The sequence below is a fragment of the Podarcis vaucheri genome (assembly GCF_965113315.1).
Source record: "Podarcis vaucheri genome assembly, chromosome: 17".
Classification (NCBI taxonomy): Eukaryota; Metazoa; Chordata; class Lepidosauria; order Squamata; family Lacertidae; genus Podarcis; species Podarcis vaucheri.
The window spans coordinates 17385932-17401802 of NC_138755.1; the positions used below are offsets into that span (position 1 = coordinate 17385932).

At 43.1% G+C, this 15871-nt stretch overlaps 1 protein-coding gene and 1 long non-coding RNA gene across 2 annotated transcripts in view; one reads left to right on the forward strand and one right to left on the reverse strand.

Moving 5' to 3' along the window:
* CCDC171 (coiled-coil domain containing 171) overlaps window positions 1-10903 on the reverse strand; it is a 204891-nt gene extending 193988 nt beyond the window's left edge. Inside the window, exons 1-5 of the mRNA XM_082206189.1 lie at window positions 10719-10903; window positions 9058-9225; window positions 3946-4075; window positions 1934-2142; window positions 391-439 (exon numbers count right to left, since the gene is read on the reverse strand). Coding sequence (XP_082062315.1) covers window positions 391-439; window positions 1934-2142; window positions 3946-4075; window positions 9058-9107 — 438 coding nt within the window. The 5' untranslated portion in view covers window positions 9108-9225; window positions 10719-10903. The remainder of the gene's footprint in view (window positions 1-390; window positions 440-1933; window positions 2143-3945; window positions 4076-9057; window positions 9226-10718) is intronic.
* Window positions 10904-11031: 128 nt separating this feature from the next.
* Window positions 11032-13937, forward strand: LOC309522468. The gene is made up of 2 exons (XR_014215109.1): window positions 11032-11161; window positions 12232-13937. It is a non-coding gene; the product is annotated as an uncharacterized lncRNA (long non-coding RNA).
* The last annotated feature ends 1934 nt before the right edge of the window (window positions 13938-15871 follow it).

Genomic DNA, 15871 nt, shown 5'->3' on the forward strand with positions numbered 1-15871 from the left:
TGGCTATACTTTGTAACTCAGTCTGCCTTCAGGGATCCAACAGTGAACTGATGATGTGAGTAAACTTCTTTTATATACTTTACACAAGAATGTGGGGTGTTTATTATTTTAAGAGGGAGTTTGAAAGCACGTCAAACCGCAAGTAGATAAATAGGTACCGCTCCGACGGGAAGGTAAACGGTGTTTTCGTGCGCTGCTCTGGTTTGCCAGAAGCAGCTTAGTCATGCTGGCCACATGACCCGGAAGCTGTACGCCGGCTCCCTCGGCCAATAAAGCGAGATGAACGCCACAACCCCAGAGTCGTCCGCGACTGGACCTAACGGTCAGGGGTCCTTTACCTTTACCAGGAACCTAATATTGAGAGGCTTAAACGAGCCTGCAACCAGCTACCTGCTGTGTGTGAAAACGGAGAATATAAAACTCTCCTAAGTTATAGAACCTGCTAGCACAAGTTAGGAAGGATATTAATAAACAATATATCCTCTCCTGCCTCCCTGAATATTCCCACAGTATCCTCCAGAAGTCACTGAACTACAATTCCAATAATTCCTGGCCATGCCAGCTGGCACTGATGTCTAACAACATCTAGATTAGCAGTTCTCAACCTGTGGGTCCCCAGATGTTGTTAGACTACAACTCCCATCATCCCTAGCTAGCAAGGCCAGAGCTCAGGGATGATGGGAGTTGTAGTCCAACAACATTGGGGCCCCACAGGTTGAGAACTGCTGATCGATGATCCCAGGCTAGAGAAAGCTACATCAGTTGAAACTCAAGACAGATTCTTGGTGTCTCCGACTTTGAAGACCAGATGGGAAATAAACAAATCCTTTAATCTGAAGACAAAGCAGAAGCTGGCAATAAAAAAGGTGACATTTTGTCCAAGGTAGTAAATTTTCAAGCGACTGTGATCCGCTGAAAGCTGTAATTATGATTCCTTTTGGGCACACAGATTCTACTGTCGCCACGGGGTACTGCTATTGCAAGCGTGTGAATGAACACAATTTCGGACCACGAGGACTTGAACGATAGTTCCAGTCATTTAAAAATAGGCAATGAAAGGGAGCTTTTTGCAGGGAGGGAAACAAGGTGTAAATCGAGAGGGAAAACACTAAATCAAATGTCACAACCCAAAACACCTGTCTGAGAAAAACAAAGAAAAAAGAAGTCCACATGCGAACCTTTCGGACAGCATGTCTGAACATATCACAGAGCAGAAATTATAGCACCAACCCAAAGCAATCAAAGAAAGAAAGGGAGAAATCTCTAAGCAACCGGAGAGAAAAGGCATTAATTAAACCACTACCCAGGAGAAAACGAAGAAGCCAGATAGTCTGGATTCAGTACCAATGGCTTCTAATTCAGAAACTAAATGATAATTTAGGCTTATTCAATAGCCAGTGGAAAAGAAAGGTGCAGAAAGCCAAAAGCCTTTCACTTGTGTAATTCCCCAAAGAATTTTTTTGCTCAAAATATGACAAGGTGACTCAAAAGGAAAGTCATTTTAAAAAGAAAATCCATTCTAAAAGACATGCTTTCTAGAATGCAGTGATGGGTGTGATTTGGTGTATGTATACAAAGCAAAGCAAATCACATGCCAGATTTGAATCTAAAGCGTTTATTGGTGGCATTTTTGCAGCTTCTGAACTATGAATGTGAACAGAATTTTAATCCCATAATTAAAGATGCAGGATAGATGAATTTCATTAACACTTACGTTTTGGGGAAAGGGGGCTACAACTTTTTTTTTAAAGACTAGGATAGCAAAGAATCTAAACTGATCACATAGGAACAGAAAAATGGTGAGCAGTGAAAGAAAGAAATTGAGAATGTTCATCATTTTATTTACGTTGGGTTTGCAGAAGGTAAAGAAAGGTGCAGTCAGTGGAATCAAGGCAGCGTGTCAGCTTAGACGACAAAGGCTGCGTTTTAGGACCATTCATTTTTGAGTAGGATGACGCAAATCTTACCTTGAAGCTGTTCTATTTGCATGTCGGCTTCACACAACTTGCCTTCTGAGGAATACCGTTCTATACCAACTTCTTTCCTTGCAAAAGCCAGCTCATACTCCAGGCTTTGCCGAACAGCCTCGCCTTTCTCTACCTCGGCTCGCAACTTGGCAATCTGGCTTTCGTAGTTGGATAGCTGCAAAAGGAATGGCCCCAGGTAACCACCATTGAAAACGGGCGCAATATTCCAAGAAGCAAATGGCTAAAGTCATACAGTGGTACCTCAGGTTAAGTACTTAATTCATTCCGGAGGTCCGTACTTAACCTGAAACTGTTCTTAACCTGAAGCACCACTTTAGTTAATGGGGCCTCCTGCTGCTGCCGTGCCGCCGGAGCACGATTTCTGTTCTCATCCTGAAGCAAAGTTCTTAACCTGAGGTAATATTTCTGGGTTAGCGGAGTCTGTAACCTAAAGCGTATGTAACCTGAAGCGTATGTAACCCGAGGTACCACTGTATTTGGAAACTATTTTACAATAGCTTCTAGGCAGCTGATGCCCGCTGTGAGAAAGAAGTGGAAAACGTAGAAGGAAGAACTTTAATATTAATATCAGATGGAATCTCATTGGAATGAATTCACTGAACTGGACTGGAAATGGATAATTCTGGTCTTAATAATGAGATTTTTTAAATTTATTTTTTACTTTTGAAAGTCCTCTATCTTGATGAGGGCATACACAGGGAGATGGGTGATGAAGGGCTCTGTGTGGGAGATAAGGAAGAAAGGATCTCCCAGGGTGGGAGGGCTTGGGGAAGAAACAGGAGCTCCCAGGTGAGAGCTGGGGGCGTCTACTTTTCTGTACAGTGGTTAAGTTGTGGGTGAACATATCAGACAACACAGCGATTCTTCAAACAGCTCTGGTTTATTCACAGGCCAGAACAGAACTGAACTGAAGGGTTCAGTCAGCCTGCTTATACAGAGCTCCAGTAGAACGCAACGGTAACCATTTTCTGTAACTATCCAATCACTGTACGTCACTTTCAATCTCTTATTTGCATATGTGGACCTGAGTGAAAACTATCTACAGTATCTCCCTGCTGGCCCAGGGTTAGAACTTCAGTACATAACCGTGGTACCCCGGGTTAAGAACTTAATTCATTCTGGAGGTCTGTTCTTAACCTGAAACTGTTCTTAACCTGAAGCACCACTTTAGCTAATGGGTCCTCCTGCTGCTGCCGCACCACCGGAGCACGATTTCTGTTCTCATTCTGAAGCAAAGTTCTTAACCCGAGGTACTATTTCTGGGTTAGTGGAGTCTGTAACCTGAAGCGTTTGTAACCCGAGGTACCACTGTATATGGAGAAAGGATGAGATATAATTGTGATAGTGGGCTTTTATATCTATTTTCTTCTCCTTTTTTTCTCCCTTGTCTTTTTTTCCCTTTTTATTTCTTCTTATTTTGGTCCTTCTTAATTTTTTAGACCAATTTGGCTTTTGTTCATAAGGGCAGAACATCGTCCCTCAGCTGGGACAGAATACACGCAGGGAAACTGTGTGGTATTTGATCAATCAAATCAGATAAAAATAGTATTTTCTTCCTTTGCAGAATGCACCTAAGAAAGGAGAAATAGACATATGTGACTTTTCCTTATTAAGAAAGAAGCTCAGTTAGTGGGAAAGGAGAAAGGCAAAGAAAATTTTGAGTGACAAAATAATCTCCCTCCTTTCACATCACTCTCCAGTGAACACCAGGTGTCATACTGTACAAAATGCAAATTACTGAGCTACTTCTCCACTAGAACTGGACTTTCATGTTATAAAGTCAATACTTTCATTTGTTTCATCATAAAACAAAGCAGCAATTGAATTCCCGTATCTTAAGAAGCACTTCTAAATGTTGACGTAAGACAGGTAGAGCCTAGGACCACACCAACATATGCCAGGCCACAAGACAAGCCATTGTATATACAAAGATTTTGCATGATCATGAAATACTTACTTCTGCATTATGTTTAGCAGTTATATCCAGTTTCTCTTTCTTGGCTTGATGGAGTTTTCTTCTCAGGTCCTCCTTCGTTTCCATCTCCGGCTCGCTACGATTGCATGGAAATGTCTTTCCAGTTTGCCTGCTCCGAAATGCAGAGATTTTAATTGACGGTGATCTTGCACTCGGATCTGCTTTGAACTTTAAATGATCAAGGCTTCAATTCTAAACACATCTGGCTCATTGAAATATGCCAGAGACCTGGCTATTTGTGAAACTGTACCAAAACCCAATCACAAATAACATTCTATCATGTTTATTTCAAGCTTCAAAAACCGTCCAGGATATCTGCACTGCTATTTGTTGCTGTCACAGTTTGTCTCCTAGTATGAAAACAAAAGTTTTCATATCGTGGCCAGAAAAACACAAAGTCTTTCTCAGTTGTGTGGGAACGTTAAAAATGTCTCTGCTTCTACAATTCTGATTCAAAGTCCAGAGTTTTGTTAAAATAACGGTCTGTATTTGGTAAATATACTTTGTATGGGAATGCTGACAATTTGTAATAAATTTGTAATAAATTTTGTTCATGCCCAATAGGAAGGAATTCAATGTCGTGGTAAGGCAATTGTTCTCTTACGGCAAGCATTTTGGCTTGTTATAATAATAAATAATAAATAATAAATAATAAATAATAAATAATATTTTATTTATATCCCGCCCTCCCCAGCTGAAGCCAGGCTCAGAGCGGCTAACAGCAATAAAAGTAACACAACATTCTAAAATCAATTCATTTTAAAATCAATTCAAATCAAATTAATGATTATATGGAACAGTCCCCCCCCTCCTCCCGGCTGTTATAAGGTTCTACTGGAGCCCTCCCCCCAAAAAATGCCAACGGGGCGGGGGGGGCAGGGAAACCCAGGGCAAAGAGAAGTAGGAAGAACCACTGTGCCAGCAGAATTATTATTATTATTATTTATTCAATTTATACACCGCCCTATACCCAGAGGTCTCAGGGTGGTTCACAAACAAGACCACAACATATAAAATCAAACTGATTCCTTGTGGAGGGGATCTTCCAGGGTGGGTCTCATCAGCTGAATCCCACCCAGAGTTCATCTCTGTTTAGCTAGAGAAAGGTGAAAGCCGACAATCACTTTTAGCTATATCAACACTGACTGGTGCATTTCTGAAATATTTGGTGATGAGACAGCAATTCAACGACGTTTCAAAGAAACATGGAAACCCAATTTTTCTTTTCCTTACGAATATCACTGAACCGTTTTTGTTTAACCAGATCATGGTTAAAATTTGACAGAGCCACTAAGGGGCACATAACTGGCTTTGGGTGTTGGGTTTTCCCCACAGGCGGAAACAGGCCATCCCTGATTTAAAGCACATGCTGATTAAGCTGTGGTCACTGGGAGGCTTTAGCAATGAACTGAGCTTAGCATGGCTACCCTTTAGCAACTGCGGAGGAATTGAGAGGGAGCTCATAGCTGGAGCCTCCAGACAACAGAAAATCCATACCGAAATGCCACTGTAGGGATCTTTTAAGTTATGCCCACATTGTGTTCGAAATTCGCCAGGTGCCAGGAGCATTTCACTTGAGACCAAGTGAAAATGCCTGGGCATCAAGATGGCGGCTGATAGGTACCACGGCGGCGGGAAGGTAAACAACGTTTCCATGTTCTCTGGCACTCATCACGGTGTTCCATTGCACCAGAAGCGGTTTAGTCCTGCTGGCTACATGACCCAGAAAAGCTGTGGACAAACGCCGGTTCCCTCGGCCTGAAGCGAGACGAGTGCCGCAACCCCATTGGACTGGACTTAACTGTCCAGGGTTCTTTTACCTTTTTTATCTATTCAGAGGCATACTGGCATTCTGTGAATGTATTGTTGTTAATTATGTATCATTGCACTGCCCTACACATTGCATAATTTCTTTCTAAATACTAATTTAACTGTGTTTCTGCTCCCCTTGCTTTGAGCGTTGCTCCCATATAAAACACCAGTAAGATCAGGGTGCAGTTATATTATTTTTCTAAAGCCCCTGCTTTTACTCGAGATGCTAAATGCATGTCTGTGAGGTAAGAGTCATACCTGGCTTCTAACAAGTTGTGTTTTCCATGCCCGAAATAGAACATTAAATTAATGGCGTGCATTTGTATTGCAGCAACACTAATATTGCCATAATTAAACCGCCAGCTGTGTTCATCTGGTGCAAACCTGTTTCCTCTTGACACAGTTCAAACCAATCAGCTTCCCTTTCTGCTTCTCGTTAATTGGAAATATGGCTTGAATCATATATTGCCAGCTGTGGCTGCTCACACACCATTCCCACTAAGGTTTGATACAAAGCAAGCCGTTTTGAAGGACCCAGCAACCTGGTTGCTTGCCACTGTAGATTCACTCATACTATTGCTTTTAATGTATGAACCTCCCCTGCAGTGCTAGAAACTCAGATATATAAGCTAGGCAGCAAATGGCTCCTTAAACCAGGGTTGCAGCCACCAAAACGGAATGCCTAGTTGCCATTTTTGGGCCAGATGGCTCAAAGGTTGTATTTTTAATACGACTTTTGGGTTCCTGAAATTCATTCTGATTGTGTAGATGAAATATAACCAGGGCTGGATTTAGGTTTGATGAGGCCCTAAGCTGCTGAAGGTAATGGGGCCTTTTATATGTGATATTTTAGAGAGCAGGCTAGCAGGCCTTTACTTACATCATAGGAGCCTACACAACACAAAACACTGTTGCTGTATGAAGGTTTTATTTTATTTGTATTTTATCTTATATTTTGGAAATGTACATCAAGGGTTGTTGTTTTTTTCCTTTAATTTTTTTGAGGCCCCCCCAAGAGAGTGGGGCTCTAAGCTATAGTTTGTTTAGCTTGTATGTAAATCTGACACTGAATATAACAGATTTTTACAAGGCAAAGGACCCCTAGACGGTTAAGTCCAGAAAAAGGCGACAATGGGGTTGTGGCTGTGATGGCCTGGGAATCCGATTCAGAGGCTGAACCGGAGGAATCCCAGCCTGCACAGGAGTCCCCGCCTCCAGGGCCAGCTGAACTGGGGCAGGGCCTTGATTCTGAAGCGCCTGCACCTGTGCCGGATCCTCAGGAGCAGGCACCAGGTGAATCCACTCTGGCTCCGGAGGTGGTTGAGGACTCAGTGCCTACAGGTGAGTCTCCCCCTGGGTCCAGTAACCCTTCAGCCTCTCCTGAACTGCAGAGGCTCAGGGCAGAGAGGCGAAGGGAACTGGTTTCTCCCAGGAGGAGTGCTCGCCTTAAGGCCAGGAGAGGCGGGTCTCCTGGGGGCCGGGACCGCTCCTGGCCTCAGAAAAGATAAAGGCCAGTCAGCCCGGTCCCAGGTTGCGGGAGCAACGTCGTTGATGAGCTGTTTCAGCCAGCATCCAGTCCTGTTCCCCCAGAGTTCCTGTCCTTGCCCGGCTTCTCGCTGTGGACCCTGCTTTCCCCGAGAAGGACTGTCTGGCGACCCTCAACTCAGGTCCTGGACCTCGCCCCACAGTAACCTCCCCACTGGACCAGCACAGTGGCACACATCTCGCTTTCAGGCCGAGGGAGCCGGCTTTTGTCCACAGACAGCTTTCCGGGTCATCTGGCCAGCACGGCTAAACTGCTTCTGGTGCAACGGGACACCGTGACGAGTGCCAGAGCACATGGAAACGCTGTTCACCTTCCCGTCGCGGTCATACCTATTTATCTACTTGCGCTGGTGTGCTTTCGAACTGCTAGGTTCGCAGGAGCTGGGACAGAGCAACAGGAGCTCACTCCGTCATGGGGATTCGAACTGTCAACCTTCCCATTGGCAAGCCCAAGAGGCTCAGTGGTTTTGACCACAGCACCACCCACATCTCATCATGCCTCTGAATACCAATTGCTGGGAACAGCAGGTGGAAAAAATGCTGTTGCACTCCTGCCCGACTTTCAGGCTGCCCATAGTCATCTGGTTGGCCACTGGGAGAACAGGATGCTGAACTAGATAGGCCATTGGCCTGATCCAACAGGTCCTTCTTGGGTTCTTATAACTGGAGCTATGCCACGGCTGCCTCTACCAGCAGAATGGCAGCTCTGGCCCATGTGGGCTCAACCCAGGTAGGAAGGCAAGGGAAACACATCACAGAAAACATAAAAAGCAGCTTAGACACTATACACAACCCCATCACCTCTGGAAACACAGGAGCAGTAGTTGTTAACAACAACTGTTTCTGTTTGAGAATTCCAGGTTGATGCTTCTTGGGAGGAGTTACAGAAAAAGGATACGAAATTTACTGCATGTTATATGTTAAAGAGAAAACCATCCTAAAATGATGTCCTGGTGGTATTTAACACCAAATAAACTGGGCCAAGAATGAGTCAAGTAAATGATGGAAAAGTAAGTAGGTAGATGGGTCATTCGTCCATACAGAGTGGACACGTACAAAAAGCTAAAGGCTTTTGGGAAATGATAGATAATGAAATGAAGAAAATGTTTAAATGGGCTATTCCCAAAAGACCAGAAGCTTTTCTTATAGGCATAATAGGGACAAAGGTTCCAAAGAAAATGACTAAACTATTTCTGTATGTGACAACAGCAGCTAGAATATTATATGCACAGAAATGGAAAGAAGGGAAAGTTCCAACAAAGGAAGAGTAGATTTTGAAAGTAATGGACTAGGCAGAAATGGCAAAGCTGTTAGCAAAATTAAGAGATCAGAATGATGAACTTTTCATAGAAGAAGGCCTTTCGTAGACTATTAAAAAATTATACAATAGTCAAATGCAATCAAGGGCAGGATTCGTGATAAAAGCAGCTGAAGAAAAATGATAAAATATTAGAGAAACTTTTCATAACAGATAAAGATACGCAGATACACAGTGGAGGGGAGGGGAGGAAGTCAATTTATAGAACAATGTGTTTGATTGGAAGGTTATTGTGAAAACGTTTGAAAGCTAAACAACAGAAAGCTGTGCTGAAGATACAGTTCCTCTGGTCAAAATTGTTACAAAAAAATACACAGGGGTTTGTTTTCTGAATTTTCAAGTAGTAGAAATTGCCATCCACTCACACAATGGAAACTTGCATCATTGGATTGTGTTTTAATTAAAGGAATGAAACTCACCATTTCTTTTCAGGAACCAGAGAATTGATCTGAGGATTCATGGCTTCCATTTTCCAGCCACTTATTCTACATATTGTGGACAATGAATGTAAACTTCATCGTTTATATTCTTTGTTGCAACAGAAAAACTTTGGGCAATGCTTTGCTCCCACACATCTTGAAGAAACCCTAAATGATAAAGACATTTAAAGGGATATTTTAACGGCATGTGCTTCTCAATGAGTGTTCTGCTTGAAATGTGGCACCCAAAACTAGGAGCGCTACTCCAGATATGGCTCAACCAACACAGAACAGAGCAGAATGAATCCTTCTCGTGATCTGAGATGCTTTTAATACAGTCTAAGATAACATTAGCTTTTTTAGTAATCACATTGCACTCCTAGCTTAGATTCAACTAGGGCACCTAGATCCTTTTCACAGGTATTGCTGCCAAGTGACAGGCCTCACCTATATAATAGTTGGTGCCTTGGGCACAGGTTGCACCTAAATGCAGCAACTGTAAACAAGTGGATTTGGGTAGATGCAGCTTGCCATGCAGGGATAAGAAAAAAATGCAACTTCTGCACAACTACAGAAGATCAAGGAAATATCGTCCTCCTTTTGCTTGCTTTGTTTATTTGAAATCAGAGGTGCTCACTTCATAGACAGAGGGGTTACAAGTTTCTGTCAAGCATGCAAGTATGTGTGTGGTTAAAAAATAAACAAATCACTATTTACAATCACAGCAATCTAATCTCCTGCTAAGAGAAGCTAAATCAGTGCAAGACAAAACTGCAGAAAGGACCATCTGAAATCCTTGTTAGTTCACATTAAGGTGTTGCATGAACCACATATTTGCAATAACGGAAGTGCTGTGTTTCCAAGGAAATGTACCTTTTGAAATAAGTTTCACAAATGCTTGTGAGACAGGTGACAGTACACCTTGAGATAAGCTTGGCTCACACTTATTAACTAGCACTGTAACACAAAATCCCTTTTTTCGCTTATAGCAGCTGCAAAGCAGAGAGATGTTCAGCGAGCGCCTCTTTCCCCATCGCCACATCTCAATGCTAGGAAAAACTGCACCTGGAAAACCTCCACCTGCAGCAGAACTTGTGCCAGGACAAGCCAGCAGTCCTAATAGCTACTCAGTACAGTATCTCTCGCCTTGTACAATCATTGCTCCTTGGAGCAGGAGAACAACTTCGCACTTACCTTTTAGCCCCAAGGTTTTCCAAACTTGGAAAGTTTTTTTTGGGGGGGAGGACTACAACTCCCACCATCCCCAGCTGGCAGGACCAGTGGTCATGGATGATGGGAATTGTACTCCTAAAAACACAAACCAACAAGAGCTAGAGACCCAAGTTTGGGAAACCCTGGTTTAGCCAAATCACCAGCAAGGTGGGGATTCCTGGGTTTTTATCATGCATTTCGTGATTCCGTATTGTGATTTATTTTTAATGTCGGGAACCGCCCTGAGACCTGCGGGTAACAGGGCGGTACACTAATCATACTATTAATATTATTAATAATAAACACACCACCCCCCTCCTTCCTCCCTTGCAAAACCAAACTGTTTGGGACCAACTCCCTCTCCTCCCATCTATTTCCCCTGCCAAGCTCCTCCAACACAGGCAGCTCGCTGCCCCCACCGCGATTCCCACGACCCCCTTCATACGTACCCCGTGTAGCTGCCAGTTACGAGCAGCCCAGACCAGAAAAGTCTATTTAAGCTTGAAGAAGAAAGGGAGAAGGGTAACTCTAGGACCCAGGGGAGGAACGGGAAAGCTAAGCCACGCCCCAGCGCCTCCTGGGAGGTGGGTTTTTTCCTCCTCCGCAACGGCTACTTCCGGTAAACAGTTCCCAGGCGCACCACCCACCCGCTTCTCCCCGCCTTACGGCCTCGGAACGCGGCTTCCCATTGGAGAAGCCGGCGATTGTGACGCGACGTCTTCCGAAGGGGCAAGAGAGCAGGCGGCTCTTCCAGGCTCGGCTTCGGATGTTGCAAAGGAGCATGCGCGCGGGGGGGGGACGCCAGGCAAGGTATCCCCCCGTTTTATTTCCCGCCGTTTTTGGCGCTCTGCAGAAATGCAGGAACCGTTAAAGGGCTGGGGCTCTTGCCAAGGTGCACACGGCTATTTCTGCATACATTTTTAAATAATAATTATATAGATTATATTAGTTTGCTGGCAGTTGTGCAGAGCCATTTTGCGCGAATAAATGGCATTCCGTACTGGTTATTGGAGCTGCGTTTGAGAAAGCAGCTATGAAATTGTTTTTAGAAGATTTAAGCAAAGATCTGAGCTTCCTTTCTCGCTTTGGAATTTCGCTGAGCTTTTAGATGTGTAATTTCCTAAATGCTTGCATTGTTTTATGTTGCTTTGATTCTCTCAAATGACTTGGCAATTGTTATATTTTGTGTTGGAATTAAGCATTCTATGAGGTTGTTCCAACAACATTACCGTTAATGCATGTCTGAGGTTGGCGAATTGGGACCGTGGGGGATTTAAAAAACGTTTGATAATAATTACTGGCAACAGCACTAGATTTTTACCTAGGGAAATTTAGGTTCTATTTATATTGAAGGTTCTTTCCATCCAAATCGGTCTTTCATTTGATTGGTAACATACCACCACAGATAAAATAGAAAACGTATTGTTTAGCAAATCATTGTGACTACAATTTGCAAGTTGCATCACAGTGTTCAGCACTGAGTGTAAAGGAATGAGAATCTATATATTGTTAAGAGCCTTGGACTAGCCAGTATTGAGTTTAATGTCGGTCCATTCAGTCATGAATCTCACAGGCTCTTGGTTTAACCTCCCTTTCAGGTAGTAAACTTTCGTTCTTTTACGAAGTGTACGTGCAAGGTTTTTGTGTCAGCGTCATGTGTTGAGTATTGTGCTTTTAGATTATTATATTTTGCCGGAACAGCAGGATATAAAGTATTATGATAATAATACCCTCCTTAGTTGAGGGAGAAGGCAAGCTTCTGTGTGAAAAAGGAGACAGAATTGCAATGAACAGTCAAGGTGTGTATATTTTTAAGGAAGAGCAAATATTAGAGAATTACAATAAGCTTACAGGTGACCTTCCAAAAGAAGCCAAATCCTGCCCCTTAGAATAGTGACGTGTGTCAAATGTAAGACTTCTGTTTACTGGGGCCAAAATCCTGTGTTTTTCCTTGTTTTACAGCGATCTAGGCAAGACAGGTACAGGAGCCCTGAGAGAACAAACGTTGGCAACGCAAGTAGACAGAAGGGAGTCAGCCCATATTCAACTTCTGCATATCCAGCTGGCCCTGCCTACCTACCCCAATTTCCCCTGAACCATCTACTGGGGTTTCTCACTTCTTCCAGCCACCTCCCACTAGTAACTACCTCTTGCCCTCAGCCACCCTGTCCATTTGTAACATCACAGGAAGTTTGTAGCCCGTGGCAACTGCTTAGGGATGCATCTGCACAGCCTCACATCCTGGTATTGGAAAGGGGGATGTCATGAACGCTACTTAGATGTATTTAGAAATACCTTGATTTAGAAGTAGAAGATGGCTTGCTTAAGCTCTGCTGTCCCCTTCATTGCTGCTTTCGGGGAAAGCCTCGTTGGCTTGTGACATCCATGAAAGACAAACACAGATGTGGTGAGGGGAATGACCCTTGTTCAACAGTTATCATCCAACCACCTCCGTTGGCCAGCCTGCCAACCTCCACTGGCTTCCACCCATGAATATCTAGTGGTTCATTCGTCCAGAGCCTGGAGGGCAGCCTACACTGCTATCTGAACATGCAATTCCCAGACATACCATGTCTGGTGGGTGACCTATGTCCACACTCTCCATTCATACTTAGCCCAGCATCAGCCCACAAATATCCACACAGCTTTTGTCAATGACCTTCTGAAGGTGAATTTCAACCAGCTTACGTGCACAGATTCAGCCTTCCTTCAGCCCTGCGGCATCCCGGGCTTCCACATGCTAATCACAGCTTCTGCCAGCTCCATCGCCAGCTCCCAACCATGGATATCGGCCGCTTTCAAGCCGCGGTCCTGCTCAGCAAGTACACTTGCCTTCTCATTGCTCCACAGCATCTCATTGACAGATGATGGCTTCCTTCCATTTGCCACTTCACCTCCATGCGGAAGGAGATCACCAAGTACTGAATAACACAACTGTTGTCCACAGTGTCCTTTTCAAGCTTTGCCTTGGGCTTTCCCCTTGGGCCGCTTTTGTGTATCCACTGAGCCGCCATGTGCTTATGTGACATCACAGGGCGTCCACAGCCAATAACAGCAGCTGGAGAGGCATCATGATCATCACCTCCTCAGGCCTCACAATGGTGGGTGCAGCTCAGCAGCCATTTGCCCTTTGCTTGTTTGCTATGTGCAGCTCACTCCTTATTTATGACATCAGAAAAAGGCATGCCAGAAATCCACCTTCCCATTTTGATTCTCTGGCATCCTATCTGCATAACCTAGCAATTCCAAAATATAGACGCACTTTTACTCTCACAAGATTGAATGTATTTCCTCGGCTGCACCTGAGGGACGATTGCAACAGATTCCACACGAAAAACGTTTATGTCCCTGTGGAGATGGCAGCACTGAATCGCTGGTGCATGCACTTTTGACTTGCACTCTTTATAAAGACTTGAGGAATAAGATCATCACCCCTCTTTTATTGTCCATTCCGGGTCACCCAACCACTGCCACAGTGTCCTTTCTCTTGGCAGATCAAGATGAGCAGGTGACAGCAGAGGTTGAAGGGTTTTTAGCTGGGGCAATCAGAATAAGATCCACTATTTGTGTTTTATAGAATCAGCTTTTTATTTCTGTTCTGTGTATATTGCAATGTTCTTTTGTTGCTATGGCCTATGGCTGACACAAATAAAGTTTCACTCATTCAATCCATAGTGGGGAGTCATTTTTCATCCTGATGGCTGCATTCCCTTGGGTCAGATTTTCCATGTATGGGAACCAACTCCTAAGGGCCAAGGTCCCTTCACCTCCCCCCCAAAATTTTTGATTAGTTGCATCAGGTGTGCTTGAGACAACACTTTTTTTGTGCTGTTGTGAGGGATTCTATTCAGGGGGTTGAATAATCAACTGGAGAAGCCAGTATAAGTTGCAATTTCAGTTGAAATAGGGGGAACCACTTGAAGCAAAGCATCTGCTGTATTGAGCTATTTAAGTTGCTTTTGTTTGATTTGCTCATTGCAAACAGCTAAAAGTCTGTTAATTTTGATAATAAGCCTGATTTGCAATGGAGGTTGAATAATTTTGATTGCAACTGTATGATTGTCAGTATGATTTGCACTTTTATCTATGGATATAAGTAATACAGGTATCATTTTTTTATTCTCATGTAACAATTTCCCAGGGAGTAGTCATGTTAAACAGATGAAGCAAAAAGAGAATTTTGGCATCTTAAAAATTAGCAAATTTAAAATGGCATAAGATTATTTGATAACAATCCACAGACTCTTAAGTTTTTTTATTCTCTACATTCAACCTGACAAGAGTTCTATATGACACAAAAGCTTCCATTCTTATCAGTAATGTGTCAAAGTACATAATTTTGTTTCTTGTTCTATAAAAACAACATGATCACTCAGACACTGATCAGTGCAATTTTGCTTTCAACATCCTTTTCCTCTCAACTATTCCCATGTTGGTGACACTGCAGTAGAAGCAGATGGAGGAAGCATTCAAGACTCAGGGTAGATGTAAATAAGAATAGAAAAATGCAAGGAGGATCTTGTTTAATCAAAGCTGCTATATAACCCTACTTTTGTTGGCACAATATTTTAGAATACAATACATTCCAAACCTTGCTGCATCAGTCGTATTGTTTTTTTAACAACAACAGCATCTACTGACTTTTCCCAAAACTATTTGTTCAAATTAACAAGGTTTTGCCTCCAGGCAAGAGCATCAGTAAAACTGAAAAGCAGTTAAGTGAGTACTATTATATCTGTTCTCTTTTTAATCTACATTTGAATTCGCTCAGGAGAAAGACAATTTGCTTTATTATTCAAAGCTGAATATAGTACTTTGTTTCTAAGCATTGTTCTTCAGCAGAAACTATTGATTGTTGTCTTTTTTCCCTTAAAAGTCAGAGGAGCACAAAGGGTTTCAACTGGTTAATGAAATGAGGCAGGCAATTTCCTCATGTCTTAAGTATCTATAAACTATTGGGGGGGGCATGTGGTTTGGAAAGACATGTTTCTACATAGGTTTGAGTCCTGATAGCAATACCTCCCTTTTTAGAAATGTATTTAATTCATTTATTATATGTTTATCCCTCCCATTCTTCAAGGAGCTCGGAGCACCAGACAAAGTTCTTCCCTTCTCCGCTCGTTTTATATTTGCAACAACACACTGAGGTACATTATGCTGGTAGATGGGGACTGCCCTGGGGTTACCTCATGTCTTCCCAACCCTAGTCCAACACTCTTTTTAACTACTTACCGGTAAATCACACTAGTTAAGAAATTAGCTACTTGTTGCTCCATCCTGCAAGACCTGTGAGTTTTGGGGACAGCTCACAGTATCACTCAGGGCGCAGGGCCACCATTAAATTAAGTGCCAACTCATGCCAATGTTCAGCTGCACATGGCTATGTGTAGGTTTTTTTAACATGCCAGCACAAACCTATGGCTTTGCAATTTGTAATATTTTCAAAATAGCATTTAAAATTTAATCTGGCACATAATGGCAGCAGCACCCAGCAGACTCACTCATGAGATTTCATGCAGAAAGTTGAAGCGGTTCCCACATATGCTCAGTGGCAACACTTGATACTATTACTTTTGAGGGAATAATTTGCTCATTCCATCTT